The sequence below is a fragment of the Pelophylax lessonae genome (genome assembly GCF_965119305.1).
Source record: "Pelophylax lessonae genome assembly, chromosome: 9".
NCBI lineage: Eukaryota > Metazoa > Chordata > Amphibia > Anura > Ranidae > Pelophylax > Pelophylax lessonae.
In genome coordinates this window covers 161,130,372-161,153,106 of record NC_138776.1, presented here as the reverse complement: position 1 = coordinate 161,153,106, position 22,735 = coordinate 161,130,372, and the positions used below count along the sequence as shown (strand labels likewise).

Below are 22,735 nucleotides of genomic sequence, written 5' to 3'. Positions count from 1 at the left end.
GTAAGGTACGTAAAAAATGTAACAACTGTACTGCATTCCAAAAGGGTAAACGGAATTGCCCCTGTTCATTAGTCAGTTGCATAAGGGTAGGACACTTGTTTTCACATACAAAATGAGATACTTGATAAAGCCCTCTATTTCCCAATTCTCGCAATGGGCGATCCGTTATCCCTGGAGAGAAAGCAGGATTTCCTTTAACTGGGAGCAGCGGGGTATTTGCAGTAGTCAACTGTGTCTGTTTTATAATAGTGAATGCCACCCGTACTGTCGCCCCAATTGTGGGATGCTTCAAAGTTTCCCGGAAGAGATACCTATGACACCAAGGTGCACCTCCTAGATTGCAATCACTCTGTTGTTGCTCAATTTGTATCCACAACTTAAGATGGGTATGTCGCCGCCAATCTATCCATCTGCTTAGATGGGCTGCCTGATAGTATTTTAGGACGTCAGGGAGTGCCACTCCCCCTAACTCCTTAGGCAGTGTAAGTTGATTACGAGCTATACGAGATTTCCAGTTGGACCATACAAATCTTATAAATAATGAATGGACTTTCCTAAAAAAGGCTGCTGGAACCACAATCGGTAATGCTTGAAACAAAAATAAAATTTTTGGGAGAATACACATCTTAAGAAGATTACATCTCCCAAACCAGGAGTGTAAGCCCTTGTTCCATTTTTCTAGAAGTATCCATATTTGTGACAATAATGGGCGGAAATTTTGACCGTTTTTATATAGGTAAGGATGGGGCCACCTGGCAATGTCACCTAGTGGCCCCGCCCACTTATAATATCAGCCTCCCCCCCTGCCCCAAAGCACTCACCCCCCATGTGGAGGGCATGTGGCCTGGTATGGTTCAGAAGGGGGAGGGGTCTCTCGTTCACCCCCGACCTTTCCTGACCTGCAAGGTTGCATGCTTGGATAAGGGTCTGGTATGGATTCTGGGGGGACCCCCATGCCGTTATTTTTAAATTAAAATCACTACTCCTGAAAAAACTATAGGTTTTAAAAATGTTTTTGCATTGATACATGTCCCCCCAGGGCAGTACCTGCCCCCTATACCCCTTTTATTGACAATTACTTGCGTATCAGCCTTCAAAATGGGTACTTTTGATTTTACCTGTTTGGCTCCCATAGACTTCAATGGAGTTCGCTGTTCGGGTTAGAACATTTCCCCCTGTTCAGAGTTCTGCTGCGAACTGAAAAGGGGGGTGTTCAGCCCATGTACACTCTGCATCTAAAAGACATTCCTCCAGATACACCAAGTCTCTACAGCCAAGATCAGTCATCAAACTTATCAAGGCCTGTGCCAATGCAGAAGCTTCTAAAATTCAGACAGTCTTGGCCCACAGGAAAGCAGAGATAGTAACAGAAGCTACAGGAACTGCACACAAGAAAGCACTGATAGAAGCAAAGGTGGAAGCAGAACCTGCACACAAGAAAGCAGAGATGGAACCAAAAGCCGCAGAGACTGCACACAAGACAGCACTGATGGAAGTGGAAATGGAAACAGAAGCAGCACGCAAGAGAGCAGAGACTGAAGCTTTGAAGAAACAATGTAAGCACAGCAAAGCCATAGCAAGGTTAAAGGTTTTAGAGCAAGCTGCTAGCAAAAGTGAAGGAGGGAACAGCAGCAGACTCTTGGTTGTATCATATTCCTCTCACACTCTGCCAAAACTTCATCTCCCAGCCAATCAAGGTAAGTACACTGTGCTTACCACCTTTCAAGACAATTTGCCTGCTGATTCCTTCGTACACCAGGCCTTTGCACTACAGCAAACGGTAGACACCGGTATGCAGATAATAGACAATACATCTTATCATGAGGCTAGTCAGTTACCTCCTACCACATACACTGCTCCACAGGTGCAACCCAACATTGCAATCAACACCTTCTCAAACAAAAATGTGATTGGGAGAGAAGGCGTTGCATCTGCACTGCATCTCAATGTATCGCTGCATCTTTTAAGAAGGAAATCTGCAAAAGTAAGGGAGGAATGCAAGTATACTGTAGCTCAGGGGCATCCAAACGACGGCCCTCCAGCTATTGCGAAATTACACATCCCATGAGGCATTGTAAATCCCTGACATTCACAGACATAACTAGGCATGATGGGAATTGTAGTAGCTGCTCTGAAGTTTGTAATACAAATTCCATGCAGTGTATCTGCACAAATCATTAAAATCCTATACACATCATACAACTAAGTCAAGCCTGGGGCCATCTAGAAGACATTTGTATACAGATATTGCATTTTTTGGAAACTCTTTACAGTTGGAATTAAAAGACTTTTATCTAGAATAATTATCTATTTTCCAGCCATAAGATAGTTAACTTACACCCTAATTCCATAAAGGCATTTTTACCACAATTTACCCTGCTTGACAAAAATCTTTTTTATGGTGAGAAGTTCAGAAAGTTATACTAAGTTTGAAAGTATATTAAGGGAATGATTGCACTCACCTGAGAACAGTATTTACTCAGCTTTGCATAAATGCATACTAATTTAGAACTTTTCTTAGGCTATTGATAATTATGCAGCAATGAAGACATGTGAGTGATTAATGAGTTTTCAACCATTTTGAGAAGACATTGTGATGTTTCAAATTCAGCGGAGTCAATTTTTAAAGCTCTTATAAATGAGTGGGAACATGTAACACAATAAATAGGCTATGAAAATGGAAACATCCCAATTTTTACTGCTCATTGCAGCTGCAAACAAACATTATATCTGTGCCCAGCAGATGTAGCTATGACATTCTGCAAATGGTCCATGTATTTAGAAAAATGGTCTAAAATTTGCGATCCAAACTAAAGGAGGATTGTCAGACAGTAAATGCCATTCTCCAGCTGTATTCTCTAGATCCTCGTTATTTGTAGTTACCTTCTATAAATGTGCCTGAAACAAGGAAAAGGGGGCTATGGTCCAAGTCAGTTAAGGTATGGCTCTACAAACAGGTCATTCTTCATATGTAAGAAAGTGCTATAATCTACTTGTTTCTGTTACAACTGGAAGACGTTCAAACCCTGATTCAAGTAATTATTCTCCTACATATTTTTTTTTTGTTAAAATATTATATAGAGTTTTCAAACATACTATCACTAGTCAATGGACCCTGGTAGTGCTACATTTACAAGGCCAGTAAGGCCACTTCCCCTACTTATAACTGCCCTTCACAACAAGGAGCACATGGAAGGGTGACACATGTCAAACAAAACCAAAGAAAATTCCCAGCTCAACTCACCAGCCAGTCTGCAACCAAACAAATTCTCCTGTCTAACAGTTTGCATTCAAATCAGGGGTTTAGTTAGCACACATTTGCACATGAGGCTCTCATAAATTTAAAGAGTTATGACTGCAGATAATACTGGGGGCCGTGGAGCCACTCTGCAGCTTATGCAGGTTTTTGCAAATGTGTGCTAACTAAATCTCTGTTGTAGCGCAAACTGTTAGACAGGACAATTTGGTTGGTTGAAGACTTGCTGGTGAGTTGAGCTGAGAATTTTTTTAGTTTTTCTTTGAAGTACAAGACTAGCTTGGCTTCCTAGGTTTATCTGTAGTATGCAAACAGGTACTTGTGACTCTTCCAATCTCTCCACAAGCATGTGAGCCTACTAGCGCAGGTTGGTGTGAAACCTGATTCTGCAACACATAAATATGTGGACACTGGGGACCACTGCTGAGTAATCATTACATACAGACTTTTGTGCCCATGTTCCACTGTACTTTGTTAACCTGTAACCAAGTATTGACTAAACAACTGTTGGTGTTAACGTATTGCTGATATGCTGATATACATGATTACTATTACTGTCCCTTGAATTTTTCTCATCTCTGGATATGGTCTGTACCTTAGTTGGTTTTCTGGATTTTCAATATTTCCTAATAATTTAGCGTGGCTAAGAACCTGACCTGAATGTGATCAGAATTCTTTTTACTTTGTCCTCTGAGCTCGGTTCCATATTGCTCTCTAATTCACCCTTCTATACTGTAGTACTGTTAGCAATGGGGAGAACCTGGGGGCTGCAACTTGGAGCATTGTAGAGAAAGTACTCAGGGACTTTTATTATGTTCCTAAAGGAAGCTCACATTTTCTTCTGCTGTTTGTCCTGATAGTATCAGATAAACATAGTTGCTGAATTGAGGTCCTCCTATTTTAGAAGCACCGTGCAAGCAATGCAGTTTTAGTGATGTATTCTTGGAGTGGCAAGGGGGTTTTATACAGTTGGAAAATTGTGTAAGGTGTTCTTTCCAAAGCTGTCAGAGATCTTTACATACTGGCATACAAATCCCACTCTGCTGTGCTTTTTTCTTTTTCAAAAAGTTTTATTGGTGCCAGACAGTGTATTCAACCTAAGGGGCTTAATCATAGAATCTCAGGTGCTGAGATTCCTGCATCCTTTCTCCAAAGGTTCTCATGCCATAGAGCCTTCTGTCAGAACTGCCAATTATACTTTCTCTGAAGAAAATCCTAAAGTGGGGGAGTTGTAGTCTCACTTCCATAAGGTCAACCTACACTGCTACAAGGTCACTATCATAATCTTAAACCCACTATTGTCTTCCTTGTTAGTACAAGCACCCTGTTTAGGGCCATGCCATTTTAGATGATTCTCAATCCATTGGCACTTCTTAATCTAAAGCTGGGTACACATTATTCGAAAACCAGGTGCCCGGTTTTCCTCAATGTACAGTAAGTCAAACCCAAAGATAAGGTACTAATAAAAAGGTACTAAAGGTACTAATTGTACAAAAGTTCCAAACGACAACTGCTTTTTTTTTTTTCATTTGACTCGGAAACCTTTTAGCATAGATTATTGTTGGTTTTTGTTTCTGATCATGTCTTTCGTATCTGACTCTTCATGTGCGAAAACAGTATACATCAAATGAAAATTGTTGGTTCTGTTCACATATGAGAACATTTGGGAGATTTTTTCACTTCGGAAATTTTTGTTTGGAAAGTCTGAATTGGATGTCGAAAGTTGTGTACACAATTTATGAAAATCGAACAATTGTTTTACATACGGAATTTTTCTTCCAGTTTTCTTAGTGTGTACCCAGCTTTACTCTCCAGCGAGGTCATTGTTATCTTATTCTTCAGGATTATATATCAGAATTCTGAAGATGGAGCACTGAGACCTGCAGAATGGCACTACTATCAGATACCAGTTGTCTTGCTTTTTCAGAATCCTTGAATGACAAACTAGCCAGAACAAACAACATTTTTTTTCAGCACACTTACCAGCTATCCAGTGAAATAAAAAATGACACACAAACAAATGGCATTTAAAACATACGTTTTAATTTATGTGGATCTACAATTTAAATTCCTGTTAGTTCCTTATCTTTTTAGAATTCTTCCTGATTTTATATGTTTCGTTGCTGTATGTCGCTATATGTATTGGAATGCTACCTATTACCCTTTTGCCCCTAACTTAATCCAGGTTGCTATTATATTCTCATTTGTTAACCTCTGAGAAGGGAGGTGTTTTTTACTTTGGTCTATTTCTCTATATCTTGAAATATTTGAAAAGAAAAAAAAAAAAGATTAAATTATAAATACATAGGTTTTAGGGATCATCTGTGTAGTGTGTTCCCTAACCCTAGTCTATGAAAGATATCATTTGGAACATATACATTTATTACCACCCACTTATTATTGACTAGGTCCCCCTTTGGCTGCCAAAAAAGCCCCAACCCTTCAAGGCATTGGCTCCACTAGACCTTTAAAGGTATGCTGTGGTATCTGACACTAAGCCATCTATACCAGATCTTTTTAAGTCCCATATGTTCTGAGATGAGGCCGCCATAGATCCAATGTGTTTTTTCAGCACATTGCACAGATCCTTGATTGTATTGAGATCTGAAGAAATCGGAGGCCAAGTCAACACTTCAAATTTGTTGTTGTGTTCCTTAAACCATTCATGAAAAAGTTTTGCACTGTGGCAGGGCGCATTATTTGTCTAAAGGTTGCCACTGCCATTAGGGAATACCGTTTCTATGAAGGGGTATACTTGGCCACCAACAATGTTTAAGTAGGTGGTATGTGTCAAGTAACATATGCATAAATGGCAGGACCCAAGGTTTCGGAGCAGAATGTTGCCAAAAGCTTTACACTGCCTCCACTTGCTTCTTCCCATACTGCATCCTGCCATCTCTTCTCCTGGGAAGCAAAGTACATGCACCCATCCATTTACATGATGTAAAATAAACCATGTACAGTATATACTGGACCACGATAGGCACCTCCAGCACTGGTACTGACACCAATCTGGTATGTGGAGCTTCTAAGCATCCTACTGGTAGGCTTAGCAACTCCAGCAAAGACAGGCAGGCGGTACTTGCTCTGCCTTCTTATTGAAATGCAACAGTTCCTAAGCACCTTGCCTCTCCCTTCATCATCTGGCTTTCTGGTTGATCCAGATACTCCTCCACGGAGAGGGGGGGGTTTTAAACCTACATGTGTATTACTTACTCTTGTGAGACATGCACTCCTAAGTTTTGTACTATACTGTATACTTTGTTGTACATTTTATACTCCTGACTACTGTACTCTGTACTATATTTTACATTACATACTTAAGACCAAAGTGCTGGTTACTAAGTAGGCACTGATCGGTTCTTTAAGATAGCCTAAAAAGCATATGTAATATATTTTTATCATATTTGTAGCCGGGAGCGGACTACTGTCATCTGATGTTGCAGACTTGTCCACTGCTTCCTAGACTGTCTCTATACTCCCATAGTGTTGGTCTTGGATTTTATGCATCATACTCCTGAGACCGGAAGAGAGATTTGTGGGAACTGTAGTCTTCTGAAAATATATTACTGCACTGCTGAACTGTTTATGAACTACACCTCCCAGCAGGCCATTTGCTCCAGGGGAGAATTGTGCGAGAGACTATAAAGGGATCTGCTGACCAGGCCCATGCTCTCTTGCTTCCTGGGGTCCATCGTGTGTGCATCAGTCCGCCATAGAGAGAGAGAACTCAGCCCAGGTGGAACGGACAATGCTTGCTACGTCACGGACATCCCAGCAGCATCGAGGATCATATTTGAGTTGGTGGGACTCGCTGACTCAGCAGAGCATAGCCATTTCAGTGTCCCACAGCGTGGAGAGTTGACTTTGCTTGGTCTTCAATGAGTTATAAAATGGTCATAAGGACTGGTGAGAGAGCACCTGCTCAAAGTCCAGTTATCAGCTACTACTACATCCCTTTGAAGACTGTATACAGAAACCCTACATCTGGATTGGTTAGTAGATCAATTCTAGTCACAACCAGCTATCTCACCCTGTGCTGCATTTGGGAATCATTTGTTCTTTGAGCTCCAACTGTCAGTAAAGATAAAAGCAAGACCTTGTATTTTGAACATTGCTATTTTATTGCTTTTAAAGGGGACACGCTACTGGTATCTAGATTACATCATCTCTCATAAGGATACAGTTACTATAGGATGGCCTGGGGTTCCCCTTTAGTAGGAGTATTTCACACAGCAATTCATAGCTTTCTGAGAGATCCATTCACTTACTGTCTGCTACCAGGTATATTGGTGGTATTTGCTTGCTACTGCAAATGGTTATTTAACTGTATTCCTAGTAACTTTTTAGCTGAGTCCTGGCGTTTTGATTATTACTGCCTAGTTGCTTACAACCTCCTTTAAGCCTTCCTTTTGAGTAAAGTCAATCTAAAGAGTTAAAACAGATCTACATTGTGTTAGTGTATACACAATGGTCTGAACCTAGAGTGTCAGGAGAGTTGGACAGTTCACCTGGTCAAGGTGGCACAGAGGAACATGCAACTGCAAACAACCCCCAAGGGGGCAGTGCTACATATTATTCTGCTGAGTGTCGTATATGTCTGCTAGATTCTTTCTTGTGGCACAGTCCACAAAGCATATTGTATGGACTGTGGCATACAGTATGTGTGCTGTGTATACAGTGAGTAGACTCAGTTTTTTTTAAACATACCCCTTTGGGACCCTCCGACTGGTAGCACAGTTTGACTACACCCACTATTCAGTGCGCCCCCGCTTTACTACTTATGGTTTGGACATTTCAAAAGTACTTTGAGTCAGTTACCCCATTAACACGTCTTAACTCATTCCTATCTCTAAAGCCTAACCCTTGACAGCAGTCTTTGCCACTCCTGTGTGTTAAGATAAAACTGTTGATTTTTTAAACATATTTATATTTTATTGCTCCTTCTTGTAACTATTCATACTGTACATTTACAAAAATGTTTTTAAAACTTACATATATATATATATATATATATATATATATATATACTCTCATACGATTTAAGACATCCAGAAAACTTGCATCTTTTAAGCTGATTTCCACATTTAATGTCCCTTTAAATAGTTTGTTTGGGCCAGTGAACTGTTAAGTGCACTAACAGTTGTGCTTGCTGGGTGTACTGTATTAACTGTATGTAGCTTCAACTACATACTGTATACAGCGTTGTGTTCCGGCAGTGGAACAGGGACTTCCCACCTCACTCATACTCAGCCATTCATGGTAAGCTTTGCATTCTGTGAAATAATACAAGGCTTATTCTAATTGGCTGAGGTTAGAGATCTCTGCTTGAAACACTAAGTGAAGCTTTGTTTTCATAGGGTACTAAGCTTCCTGTTATTGACTGAGCAGTGCTCATCCTGACTGTATTTTGTTCCAGCAGTGAAACCTAAAGTTCACATCTTACTGCCAGAGCACAGAGCTGTATACTGTATGTAGCTGAGGCTACATACAGTATACAGCATGCCCAGCAATTTAGTTTGTTTGGTCCAGCTTGTAAATTTAAGGGTGATTAAACATGGAGATCAGCTTTAACCGCTTGCTGACTGCCCCACGTATATGAACTGTGGGGTGCCGGGTCTTACAGGCAAACTGGCGTACCTTTACGTCGCCTGCTAAACTTTTTTGACCTAAACTGATGAAGAGATTACATTTTTTTTTTTTAAATATTGGGTGTGTTTTATAGCAGAAAGTGAACAATAGTTTGTCTTTTTCAATATTGTCAGTCCTTTTTTGTTTATAGCGCAAAAAAAAAAAAAAATGCAGAGGTGATCAAATACTACCAAAAGAAAGCTCTATCTGTGGGAAAAAAAGGACATCAATTTTATTTGGGTACAGCGCCGCACAACTGGCAATTAAAGTAACGCAGTGCCATATCCCAAAAAATGGCCTGGTCGTGAAGGAGGGTAAATCTTTTGGGGCTGAAGTGGTTAAGTTAGCCAATAAACTGTATCACTTAAATTCCAAGCTTACTGTACTAATATAACTAACTTATTTTATAGTTTTTGATCCTTTGTGTTTGTGCTTACAAAGTCATTTGATTGTTACTCTATATGACTATTACTGGTGAGAAAAGTTAATATCTTGTCTTCTGTTCTTATCATATTGGAGTTGAAGGGGCAGCAGCTAAACTCCCTTTTCTTGGCTATATACTCTATGGGGTTGCTTTACTAAAGGCGATTTTCCCCAGAGCTTAGTGAATGTGAATGTGGTGAGGCTTTACTTTGTTAAAAATACCCAATTAGGTGCAAGGAAAAGAAAAAAAAACTGCATTTTTGCCTGCACATGATTGGATGATGGAAATGAACAGAGCTTCGTCATGTTCACTAAGCTCTGGGGAAAATGAGTCATGCACAGACTTGACTACTGAGAAGCATTTGCTCATACAACCAATTAACAGACCAATACCTTGCCCAAAAATGACGCAGAGGCTGAATAATATGGAAAAGGGAAAGGCCACAGCTTTATTAAACTTTTCCAAATGTAACAAACAACCAATGACTGTCATAGGTATACTGTGTGCACACATAAACCTTAAACTGACATAATCTAAGAGGCCTGTACTTACCACCAGTGCCAGACAGGCATTAGACTGCTCCCAGAATTGAACTTGAGGGCATAGTCCATACAACAACGCCATTTGCTGACAAAACTGCAAATAAAGCTGTGACAAAACATCAGAATTGTTGGGTGGGCAACTCTTTTGTCAGCTGAATCTCCTCAGGTCAGAGGGACATGCCTCAGTGTAACCTTTTACTAGAGTTCAGGCTCCACCCCATCTTCTCGTGTCTTTGTAGCCAATCCTGATGGAGCCACGTAACCTCCTTGATTTGGATCAATGCCCACTGTAATGCAATGCTTCCATCAGTCAAGACTCCCTTTCCCTAAAGGGTTCAAGGTGCCTTCATTGTATTTAGTAAGTCAACTCCTATAAGTTCTGATGCCTGCTGAGGTAAAACCCTTGGGCAACCAACTACAATTCTGAAATACATATGCTGTATATACACACTATATTGTTTACCTGCCAGAGGATTGTGTTCAACAACTACTCTTGTATTTCACAAAGCTCTGTCATACTGCACAGGCCAGGCATTAAGGCCCTGTTCACACTATGTGGAAATGCGTGTTGATCATAGGGCAGCCCTTTCACTTGAATGGGTTGCCCTATGCACAATTGTTGCTCCAAAGATGATCAGGGATCGGTCTTTGGCCCTGGGCCATACGTGATTTTACACTTATATTTTGCAGCATGACCATTGCAGCATATTAGGGGTGCCATTCAAGATGAATGGGCCACAAACATGCTTCTTTCATTTTGCTGTGATTTGGAATGCTTCAGATTCCAAAATCAGCCCTATTTGAATGGGACATAAAAGCACACCTAAAATGTTCCATAGCCCAATAAAAGCTACAAATGTAAGGTTCCCAGTACAACAAATGTTCATAAAAAATACAGGTGCAATTGTAAATTAAACCACACTTCTCTAAAATGCACAAGTATGACTGCACTGTTACCTTCTATCTGTGATCCGAATATTAATTATGCGCAACATTCTCTTACAGGATCATCAATAACACAGCTGCTTGCCCGTGACCCTGATGGAAATGCCCTGGTGTTTGGAATTGTAGGTGATGAAGCCCAAAGGTTTTTCGCTGTACAAAGTGAGAGTGGTGTAGTCTGGCTGAGACAACCATTGGATCGAGAGGTACTGCTTATCTACATTATACCTTAAAAAGTATAGCTTAGAGGAGGTAAAAATGAATTGAATTACATTTTTGTGGAACGATATAAAGGATGTAGCCGGTTTGATATGACTGCTATAATGTGGATAGATTTAAACATTTTATATTCACATAAACAGAAAACATACCTTATCTTTAAACGACTAAATAACCCAAGCGCTCACTCTGTTGGGAATTGAAGACGTGCTGCTCTCCTTAGGTGGGGAAACTCCAAAATACTGAAAACAGACCAAAAAGGAGGCACAAACGCCTAGTGCATTACCTTCAACACCTTTGGAAAGTTTATTAAAAAGCCAAAAACATACTCACAAACAGAAGAGTAAAATCGCATATCACATGTCAACCCCTTATGTGCAGAAGGACACGTCCTGGTGCTTGGACTGCTGACACGTTTCGGGAGACATTCTCCCTTCCTCAGAGCCCTGAGGGGTTAACATGTGATATGCAATTCTACTCTTCATGTTTGTGAGTATATTTTTGGCTTTTTAATAAACTTTCCAAAGGTGTCGAAAGGTAATACCTTATTTTTACACTACCTTAAATTGTATTTCTATTTGAGTCTTTGTGCCCAGCTGTTGCATTTTGCAAATTGTTGTGATCCTCAAATCGTGGTCTCCTCTCACTTTCTAACAATCCTGCAGTTGGGCAGGCCAAGAAGAAATTTGTTTCTGATTGGGAATTAGTGAATCATGTATTTAAATATGCTAATCTATTCTAGTAATGCATTTCTTGAATGAATTAGTCTAATTAAAGTGTTACTAAACCCAGGACCCAGCATTCACTATATCTGGTCTGGTTTCCCACAGTACACAGAATAAGAAAATGCAATTATTTTAGTATCGTATATACTCGAGTATAAGCCGACCCGAATATAAGCCAAGACCCCTAATTTTACCACAAAAAAGTGGGAAACTAATTGACTCAAGTATAAGTCTAGGGTGGGAAATGTAGCAGCTACTGGACCCAACTGGACCACCACGAGACACAAAACAGGGGTTGCGGGCATGGTACAGGAGATGGCACAGGTCATGGTAAGGGCATGGCACAGGTCGGGGCACAGGTGATGGTACAGGCATGGCACAGGTGAGGGTATAGGTATGGCACAGGTGATGGTATAGGCATGGCACAGTATGTACAGGCATGGCACATTATGTACAGGCATGGCACAGTATGTATAGGCATGGCACAGGAGAGGCAGTGCTGCGGGCATGGTACAGGAGAATGTCCTGTACCATGCCCGCAGCACTGCATGAGGAAATGCAGTGGCTGTGGAGGAGTCTCACTTACCTGTCGGTGAGGCGCCGTCTTCGATTTAAAAATCGCGCCACCAATACGTCACCGCAAATGCGCCGCCGATGCTCTGGAAAGGCCGAACACGTTCGGCTATTCCCGGGCATGCGGCACATGCGCAATGACACGTCGGTGCCGAGCGGCGCCATTTTTAAAAAAACACTCTATCCAGTGACTCGAGTATAAGCCGAGGTGTGCATTTTCAGCATGAAAAAACATGCTGAAAAACTCAGTTTATACTCCAGTATATACGGTAAATATAAACTGCTAAATACCTTTTCTCAATAGCAGTATATAACAGACTTCTATCAATGTATTATTAAAGTTTTCATTCTGCACTGACTGTCCTATTAGCATGCTGATTGGCCCCTCTATCTGGACAGTGCTGATTGGCCCTGTGCTGATCACATGCACCCTCCCAAGAGAAAAAAAAAACTCTCTAGCAATACACACCAAACTGAGCATGTGCAGCCAGTCCCCTGACTCTGTATTATCAGGAAATATATTGGGGACAGTGGAAGGAGGAGAGGATCAGAGAAGACAGGATCAAACAGCCTTTTTACACAATGCAGCGGATTAACCCCTTAGTTTCCACAGTGAGTATAATAAGCATGCTTTAGTGCAGAGTTTCTCAATTCCGGTCCTCAGGGCACACTAGCAGGCCAGGTTTGCAAAAAAAGACGGAAATACATGACAGGTAATATCATTTGCTGCTCAGTGATTGCGGTATTCTAGTCTGCATCTCCCCAAGGTAATACTTAAAATCTTTACTGCATATACAGTTGTGGATTTAGTAACACTTTAAGCACACATACACTCATCTAAGTAAACCTGTATTTCACATGTGCTGCAAGTATAATTTATTATGTAACTGACAGGTTTGCTTTAAAGAGACCATGTCCCCATACTATTAATATTAGTACTAAACTTCCCATAGGAGTATATGTCAAATCACATGGTTTTGTGTATTTAATCACAATGTACTTAATGATGATGTTATGATAATAAACAGACATGAGACTGTTGTTAGTCGCTGCCATCTTGGATGTGACATCAGCAGCCGCAGGCAGACTCTTAGCTGTCACTCAATGATTCTTTTGTAGTATTCCCTTGCTATCATTTATTTATGTTTGAAGCACACCAAAATACCTCTTATTTATCTGATGACAGGGCAGAAATGCTGATAGCAGGAACTTGCACACAGAAGAGCACTAAATAATGCCAGCAGTGACACCTCCACCAGTCTGCATATATTACAACCTACTTCTGCTTTGTTTACAGCTGTTATGCACGAACGACTCTACTTCGGCTATGGGTGCACAGATAATAAAATATGATTTTGTACTAAATCTTGAGGCAAGAATTTGACACTTCTAGGAAGTGGTCAGATTCCTAGAAATGTTACATGGGTCACATCATCAAAACAATGTAAAAACAAAAGTAGAACTGTAGGTACATTTTTTTTTTTTTTTCATTTTGGATAGAGTAAGGGAAGGATATAACTCCTCTTCGCCATCTGTGTCCCATTACAGAAGATTTCCTTCCCTTCCTGTCCCGAAGTCAACCAGGAAGTGAGAGGAAATCCCTGCCAATTAAGGGAATTCCTTGGGGACCCCCAGGTCACCAGAACTAGTGTCCCCATTGGAAGTTTTCCCCTCTATTACTTTTCTGGGGGCAACCCAAAATCAGGGATTTTCTTTTACTTTTACTTTCACTTTCAATGATAATGGTAAAGAGGACAAATAGAGAGGGCAATTCTCCTTAACAAAGGCACAGACAGCTATAAAAAAAAAAAAAAAAAAAAATCTGACGTGTTTTAATCCCTCTCTACGCTATCCAAAACTAAAAAAAAAAAAAAAAAAAAAAAAAAAAAGTTTTGCCTTTAGTTATACTTTAAGGAAACATGCAACAGTCCATTCTGTTTTGCTAAAGTGGTATTAAACCCAAAAGCAAACATTTATTTAATTGCAGCTTACCTATTCTTAAATGTGATGGCGGCATTAGCTTTCTTTTTTATGCTCTCATGTTTTTTATTTTCACCTTGTAATCTGACCAGTAATTCTGTTGTTGTTCAACAGAACACGCTGTCGTGAATATGTATCATTTTTTTTGTATTTTTTTTTTTAAATTACTTTACAATCACTTTAGGAAGGTTGAGACATGGCATTTACTACTGGCGGTGGTGCTTACAATGATCGTTTTTTTTTTCTTTCATAAACAATTTATTGGGAAGAAAATAAGCTAAGTGAACCAATAATAAAGTAAGGCGCTGTAGGACTGATATAATGTGATAAATGTGATACATTTACATATATATGAAAAATGAATTATAATAAAACTCTATAGTGATATAGAAACTGTGGGACCATCTCCAAACAAAAAGGCTAAAAATTGGAGGCTTCCATGAATGGTGCCTGGACCGGCTCCAGCTCAGATGGCGTAGTAATGCATCCCATGTAAACACACTGTGTGCGTCTCCCTCCTTACTCCGATCAACCGGCCTCCCAGCATGCATTCAGTGGAGCACCGGATGTGACATCAGTGGTTATCAGGATGTGCAGATAGCAGCCAGAACTAAATGCATTTCGCTGTCATAGGGCGTCATCAGGAATCCTGATGATGCCCTATGACGGAAAAATGCATTGAGGTCTGGCTGCTATATGCACAACCTGATAACCACTAACGTCACATCCGGTGCTCCGTGGAATGCACGCTGGTCGGCTGGCTGATCGGAGTAAGGAGGGAGATGCATTAGACGTATGGTTGTGAGGGAGGTATCCAAAAGTGACTTGGTGCACTTCTCTATATAGTATACAGTAACCTAATAACCACAAATCCATAAACAGTTTATTAAAAAATATATATATAATATAATATAATATAGATGTGAAAAATGAGATATCGATCTGTTATCCATAAGAAAGTCTATCATGGTGATTTACATACACAGAATCCGCTAATGACAGTCCAATTAGATCGTAAGTATCCCAGTGAATCAGTGTGCAAAATCAGCAAACAAAATGTGACATGGTGCTCTTGTAAAGGCTGTCTCCACATCAACTTATGCCTCTTACCAGAGACTCTGGATCCTAAATTATATAGATTTAATTTGCCTTTTAATCTCCACATATCCCTGTGGCTACAAGGAGGGAAGGGGTATCATCCACATTTAGCCTCAGCCGTATTACCATCCAGGGATTTCAGTAGATGTTCAGTCAAGCATATGATCTAATCAGTCCTCGATAGTTAATTAGATGATCAAAAGCCAGCAAAATACAAACAGACACGGCCACGAACCTCGCCAGCCAGCACGTGTGTGATGAAGTCACAGATGTGGCTCCAGCTGATGCGTTTCCCCGTAATAGGCTTCATCTAGGAAAGGAGCCTCCTTTGCTGAAGGTAAGATAAGTCCAGAATCTTTGTTAGATAATAATTTTAGGGAGGGAGGTAGTAGGTAAGGAAAGTGTCACGGGGAGAACTAGTCCACCAGCTGCCCGTCCACAACCATAGATGCCCACCCTGGGAGCCCCCCAGAGTGGCCTAGTAGTGTACTGGAAATAGAACAGCTATATGATCACGTAGAGAGATGTCCTGTATAAGGCCGATCCGTTTTTATTTATTCATTTAAAACCTTTATCCTAAGAGAATTTCTTTTATGTAAATGCTTGTGTAACTGCAATACGAGCTGGAGTTTGGCTCCAATTTGTTAGTGTATCCAAAACTGCTAGTACATATAGCACTCCTCTCCCTCCAGATTAACAATGCTGCTGTCTAAAGGTTGTTTCTTTATCTAGAGTGGGGGCACTCGAATATAGGACTGATCACCAGGTAAACACAGAGGGTAAAAAGCCTTAAAAAAGAAAATGAATGCAGTTACCACATCTAAGGCGTGGTAAGCTGCAATATGTTACATTTTTGGTTTTGGGTTTAATACTGCTTCATCCATAGAAGTTTAAAAACCAAATGTCTATTTTTCCAGTTGCAATCTAGATAATGTAAAATAGCTAGAGAATTGGGCAGTAGGGGTTGGCGGAGCTGGGAGCACAGTTGCCATAAAGATATATGAGATATCACTTCTGCATGGACTTACTCTTTAATAAAATCTGATACATATAGTATAAATAATCAATACAACTGTTTTTTCGCGATCAGCATCCATTTTTTTTATAATGTTGCTAATTTTTTCACAAGTTTTGTAAAATGGATTCTTGCTCAATTTTATCACAGGGAAAGCTGAGGGGAATGCATACACAAAAATTCTGTTTAGGCAGGCAGTGTGGGATGAAGTGGTTTATGATGTTTTTATACAGAAAAGCCTAGCAGACAGCGTCTGGTATTGTTTGAGATAACTGCAGGCAGAGCCTGGGGGCCTGAGATGGATTTCTAGCAATCTCTCTGCAGGTCGCTGCTGCTGTACGATAGCGACACCTGAGATGAGGCTTCTCTAAATCACCCAGCAACTTCCTTCAGGGCAGGAAATTAGTTGGTGACAATGATGAGCATTTACATTTTAGGAGCGGATAAACAACCTTTGTTTAGTCTGTGATAACTGTACATGAATACAGGCTCCATAAGCGGCTCCATTATGTACAGCCATCATCGGACCTGCTCCTCTGAAGGCCATTCTATCATCTTTATTGGTAATTGGTTATGCCTGGTACACACAATGAGATTATCGGCAAAATGATCGCTAGTTTCTTTCTTTCTTTTTTTGCGTGCTAATCTCATATAGAAAATTAAGAGGTTACTAAAGTTACGAAAATTCTCGTACGACAGAATAAAAATTCAGAAGTGATATAATGTGTTGTGATGCATTTGTATTGCATTTTGAACAACAACTCTACTGATTAAACGAAAATCATACAAAAAAAAATGTTGTGCTTGTCCGATCAGATAATATTGGATGAACTGTTGTGATTGGCTCTTGAAAGCTGTGTACTAAGGAACAGAGTATTGTATGATCGATTCAAAAGCATTATTTTTTGTAAGATTTTCTGATCATGTGTACGGGCCATTAGAGTAGCTAGTATTTATTATGAGTAGGTGCTGTGAGGCTGACTTACCCACTAGCATGTTATATTCAAGGACTATAGTGGTCAGATTTCTGCAAACCTTCTACAGTTATTTTTGCAGTCAAACATTGATTTTTGTTGAGATTGTAGCCAGAAGCACAAGACGCAATGGCAGTGTAAATTCCATCAATGAGATTTTTACTACTCAACCTTCCTGGCGGTATTCCCGAGTGTGGCTCGGGGTTAATTTTCAGTACCAAAAGCGGTAACCCCGAGCAACACTCGAGATTACCCCAGAACGTTACTCACCTTCCCTGCGCTCCCCTGCCGTCCTCCCCGTCCTCCTCACACTCTCCCCGCTCTGTGCACGACTGATTGCTGGCACTTGCCTTCCGGTTCCCTCCCTGCGAGCGTTGCGACACAGGGTTGGAACCAGCAGCAAATTCAAAAGTGTAAAAACACTAAATGACATGATATAAAGCTGTGATCCTAACAGATTACATTGTATCATGCCATTTCACCACAATATTTCACCTGGTGACTTTTCCAGTGCCCTGCCTGTGCTTTTCCAGTGCTTTGTGCCTGGAAAATTTGGAACGACCATGGCGTCCATAAAGCGTTTCTTTTGCACAAACGTGCTTTTAGATGAACTGGAAAACAGCGACAACGAAACTGAGCTACTTGAAGAACCGAGTGATAGCAATTCGTGGGAAAATTCATCATCAGATACGGAAAGTGACGACAGTGACGATTCTGATGTATCTTTTTAGCACATAGCTTGTGGAATTTGGGAAGTATATCAAACTCAGTTTTGCTGTCCCAGTTTTCCAGTTCCTCTAAAAGACTTGTGCGCAAAAATAATACTTTTTAGACGCCATGGTCGTTCTCTATTTTCCAGGCAGAAAGAACTGGAAAAGCACAGGCAGGGCACTGGAAAAGTCACCAGGTGAAATCCTGTGTTGAAATGGCATGATACAGTGTAATCCGTTAGGATCACAGCTTTGTATCATGTCATTTGTGTATTTACACTATTGAATTTGCCACCGGTTCCACCCCCCTGCGTCGCAACGCTCGCAGGGAAGGGAACCAGAAGACAGGTGTCGGCATCAACGTTCTTGGAGGTGAAGATGCTGGATGTGGAGGTCCTGGGCTGGTGTGGTAACACGTGGTCTGCGGTTGTGAGGCCGGTTGGATGTACTGCAAAATTCCCTGAGACTCCTTTGGAGACGATTTATGGTAGAGAAATAAACATTCAATTCACGGGCAACAGCTCTGGTGGACATTCCTGCAGTCAGCATGCCAATTGCACGCTCCCTCAAAACTTGCGACATCTGTGGCATTGTGCTGCGTGATAAAACTGCACATTTTAGAGTTGCCTTTTATTGTGGGCAGCCCAAGGCCCACCTGTGGAATAATCATGCTGTCTAATCAGCATCTTGATATGCTACACCTGTGAGGTGGAGTGATTATCTTGGCAAAAAAGAAGTGCTCGCTAACAGATTTTGTCAGATTTGTGAACAATATTTGAGAGAAATAGGCCTTTTGTGCACATGGAATAAGTCTAAGATCTTTGCGATGCAGGGGGGTGGTCACTCATAGAGTTACAATGGGGAATCCGTTGTCGGCTACCTACTATGCCCCCACCTCCACAGAGAAGCCACTGCTGACAGCTCAGTGTGGGACCAGACTGGACCGGCTTCAGAAAATGTATGTTTAGCAATTTCTTCTTTAAAAGCCTCAATAGGTTAGTCTTAGATTGTGAATGCGAGTAGATTTACAGATTTTAGTTTTAGGGTGAACTTCTACCTTAAGCTTCATGAGCTCTAATAAGCAGTCCAAAGATGATTTGATTTTCTTTTCTTCCACCAGATGTTGAAGGAAAGAAAATCGCTCAATTCTCCCATCAACACAGTCAGGGAATGCCTCCCGCAGACTTATTGTGTTCTGCCTGCAGGGGGGGTGGGGAGCATTCCCCCGTCACCAGAACGCAATGATTACTGCTTGTGGCTATAGATGCAGGCAGTAATCGCATGTAAATAAGCCAACAGGCTGTTTGTACCCAAGTCGAGTGATTGACCTGGGTACAATCAGCCTTCCCATACATAGATCAAAAATCTCAGCCAGTTCCTGTTGAACTGTCTGAATTTCAATTTGTGTATGGCCAGCTTTAAGCTACTGTGTTCTTCATTTTATACAGCTGAAGTCTCCAGCATTGGTTGCAGAGATTTTCTAGCATATTCGCACAGTGATGCACAATGTACATCTAGGTATAGATCTACTTCCAGGTTCAGTTATACTGCTTTTTAGAGTCAGCTTCCTGCAAACTGGACAGAGGTAATGATGTTGACTTCTTGAGGCTGGTTTACTAAAGGAGTTGAAAATCTTCACACAGTATATTGTGTGAATATTCACTTTAATTATCCAATCATGTGCAGATGAAATAGGTAAACAGATATTTTCTTTTCACATGATTGGATAATTGAAGCGAATCTTATTTTATTTTATTATACTTTATTGAGTATAAGAATGGGTACTCACAAAGGTGGCGCTTCCAGAGCGCATATCAATAGGCAAGAACGGTATATATAGGGGGCAGAGCCTGCAAGATGGAAGCTGTCTCTTCCTGGATACCGTTCTTGCCTATTGATATGCGCTCTGGAAGCGCCACCTTTGTGAGTACCCATTCTTATACTCAATAAAGCACTTTTGCTATAACTATACAGAGAGCACTAGATCTCTTCCTTTATTCCCCCATATGTCCATCGGTGATAATCCCTCTGGAGGTGACAGGCTATCCCTAGCCTATGTGATCGGAAGGTCCCTGTGTATATACAACGCTGGTATTGACCCAGCATTGGGTCTATAGTGGAGGTGAGAGACCAATTCACCTGGTGGTGTGATTGCACTATTCACGGAAGCACTCAATTTAATTTTGCACAAGATCAAATTGAACACACGGGAGTGGATTCACCATTTGTTTGATTTATTTATATGGACATTGTGATAATTTATGGGCACAAATTTGAGTTTTTTGTGCATGTGACTGGCGCAACACTTTTTGTGGTTGATTTAGCTTATACTGTGTGGTTTAGACACTTTAAGTGTGTGCTGCCGGTTCTTTTGTACTATTTGATTTGATTATTGCACTAATTGATTATTGCACTATTCACTAATTATTTGAAAATATTTTTTTGCGCTGATAGTCTTTTGTTATATATTTTTATGGTCTGCTGGCCTCATTGTTCATATATATGAATTCGTATATCGGTACAATAAAAGAACACACTTAACACATGAAAACGTAATTGTTCTGGTTGTACATAATAAACTCACAATGCCGTATTTTGAGTTGCTCATTCCTTCCCCAAGAGTATTTTGTATGTAATTATGCTTTTAGCTAAATATGAAGTTACTGGTATCGGAAGATAAACACTATTTCTAATCATATTTTGTCTGTCTTTTCATTGCAGTCTAAATCAGAATTCACAGTTGAATTTACTGTCAGTGACTCCGAGGGGGTATGTATGACTTTTTCAATTCATGACTTCAAAATGTATAATTGGTAAACCAGGACAGGATAAGGAAAGATGTAAAAGTAAAGGTAGAGGAAAGAATGATTTATAAGGATTTGTTCACAGTGGTCTCTGCTGGAACACACCGGAGACAGATCACCAATTAAAAGAAAGGTTGTGCAGGAAATGTCCTTTCTTAGAACTTTCTTCACCTGTCCTTTTACTTTAAATATATATGATAATGTGATCTGGATAATGCCTGAAATGTAGACAGTTTTTTTCCCCCTGTTTGACAAATCAAATTTCTTTAGCTGAATATAGTGAAATTGAATCTAATGCTGCCAATGCTCTAATCAGTTTGTGAGCAACGTGATCAATTTAAATCATTCAATTTGTGATTAGCGCATTGCTTTAAAATATTGATATGTCATTTTTAAGTAGGTTTTAGGATACATTGGTTTTTGATATTCACATATTTATTCGTTCACACGTGTGTGTGATTATGAAAAACAAAGCAGTGCTCATTAACGCACCTATAGAATTTATTGTGTTTTTGAAACTTTAAAAAAAGCTTCAAGAATGCTTGTTAAATGCCAATGAAAGTGTTGTTTTTCTAGTGGGGAGTGCTTAAAGGGAAAGTGCTGGAGAGGAAATGGTCTGCTTTAGGTTGTGTTCTGTAGAAGGCATTTTTTTAGTGAATTGTGATTTGACACTTGTGTAGCATTAACTCCCATAGGAGCCACTGGAAATTTGCCCAGGTTCTTCCCCGGGGGTTTGCCCCGCAGCCAGGCACACAATTTCAGCCACATTTTTCCTCAATGACCAGTCAAGGGGTGGTGTTTGTTGTTTTTTATTTTATTTATTTATTTTTTTGAGAACTTGGATAAGGTTGAGAAAATTAAGTGAGATACTCCAAAAATAGAAACTATGTACAGGTTGGTTGAGGACAGTGAACTCCTTTCTATAAAGCAGAAGTCCTTGCATATAGCATACTGTGGGCTTGGCTTTTAATAGAAGCAGTACACAAGCTTCTTCCTTTAGAGCACCAAGAGCAGAGTCCCTTCACAGAGAATTCGATACAGTAGACTAAGCTCTTCAGAACACCACCTGATGTTCCCTTTGAACAGACAAGCACACAACTAACTTTCTAGCATACGATGGGTGGCAGCAGCCCAAAAGTCTTTAAAATCTCTCACAGCAGTCTGTACTCACACAATGTCCAGGGACATGTGGTTGCCTCCTTACACCTTCCAGGCAACTTCTCCAGTGATACCAGACTAGATCTTCAGCAGACAGCCCCTCAGTCAGCTCTCTGTAGCTTCAGCATCCCTGCAAACACATGACAGCATTGCCCTGGGGGGCAGCAAGCAATCCATGCTGGACTGATCCTCTCCAGGAAAAGACCCAGAGCTTTGTGCCCCACAGAATATATGCAGACTCCCAGCAGCCTTCAGGGCCCTTCTCCTTGGCATTGGCCAGGGCTTTATAAATCTTCATACTGCCACCTGCATAGCTCCACACCTATGTTCTAGAGAATTCTCACATCTCTCTGGACAGCAGAGGGAGCTACTAGACTGGCAACAGCCGAGAACACTAAACTGACCTAATTAACCACTTGCCTACTGGGCACTTTTACCCCCTTTTTCAGCTTTCAGCACCATCACCCTTTGAATGACAATTGCACGGTCATGCAACACTGTACCCGTATGAAACTTTCATCATTTTTTTCACACAAATAGAGCTTTATTTTGGTGGTATTTAATCACTACTGGGTTTTTTCTTTTTTGCTAAACAACCAAAAAAAAAAAAACATTTTGAAAAAACAAACAAACATTTTTCGTAGTTTGTTATACATTTTTGCAAACAGGTAATTTTTCTGCTTC

General features: G+C 40.5%; 1 protein-coding gene across 2 annotated transcripts in view; it reads left to right on the top strand.

The window, feature by feature from the left end:
- Nucleotides 1–22,735, top strand: part of CDH23 (cadherin related 23) — a 1,628,602-nt gene that overhangs the window by 371,558 nt on the left and 1,234,309 nt on the right. For both annotated transcript variants that reach the window (XM_082268007.1, XM_082268006.1), the window contains exons 4-5: nucleotides 10,859–11,001; nucleotides 20,811–20,858. In XM_082268007.1, coding sequence (XP_082124133.1) covers nucleotides 10,859–11,001; nucleotides 20,811–20,858 — 191 coding nt within the window. The remainder of the gene's footprint in view (nucleotides 1–10,858; nucleotides 11,002–20,810; nucleotides 20,859–22,735) is intronic.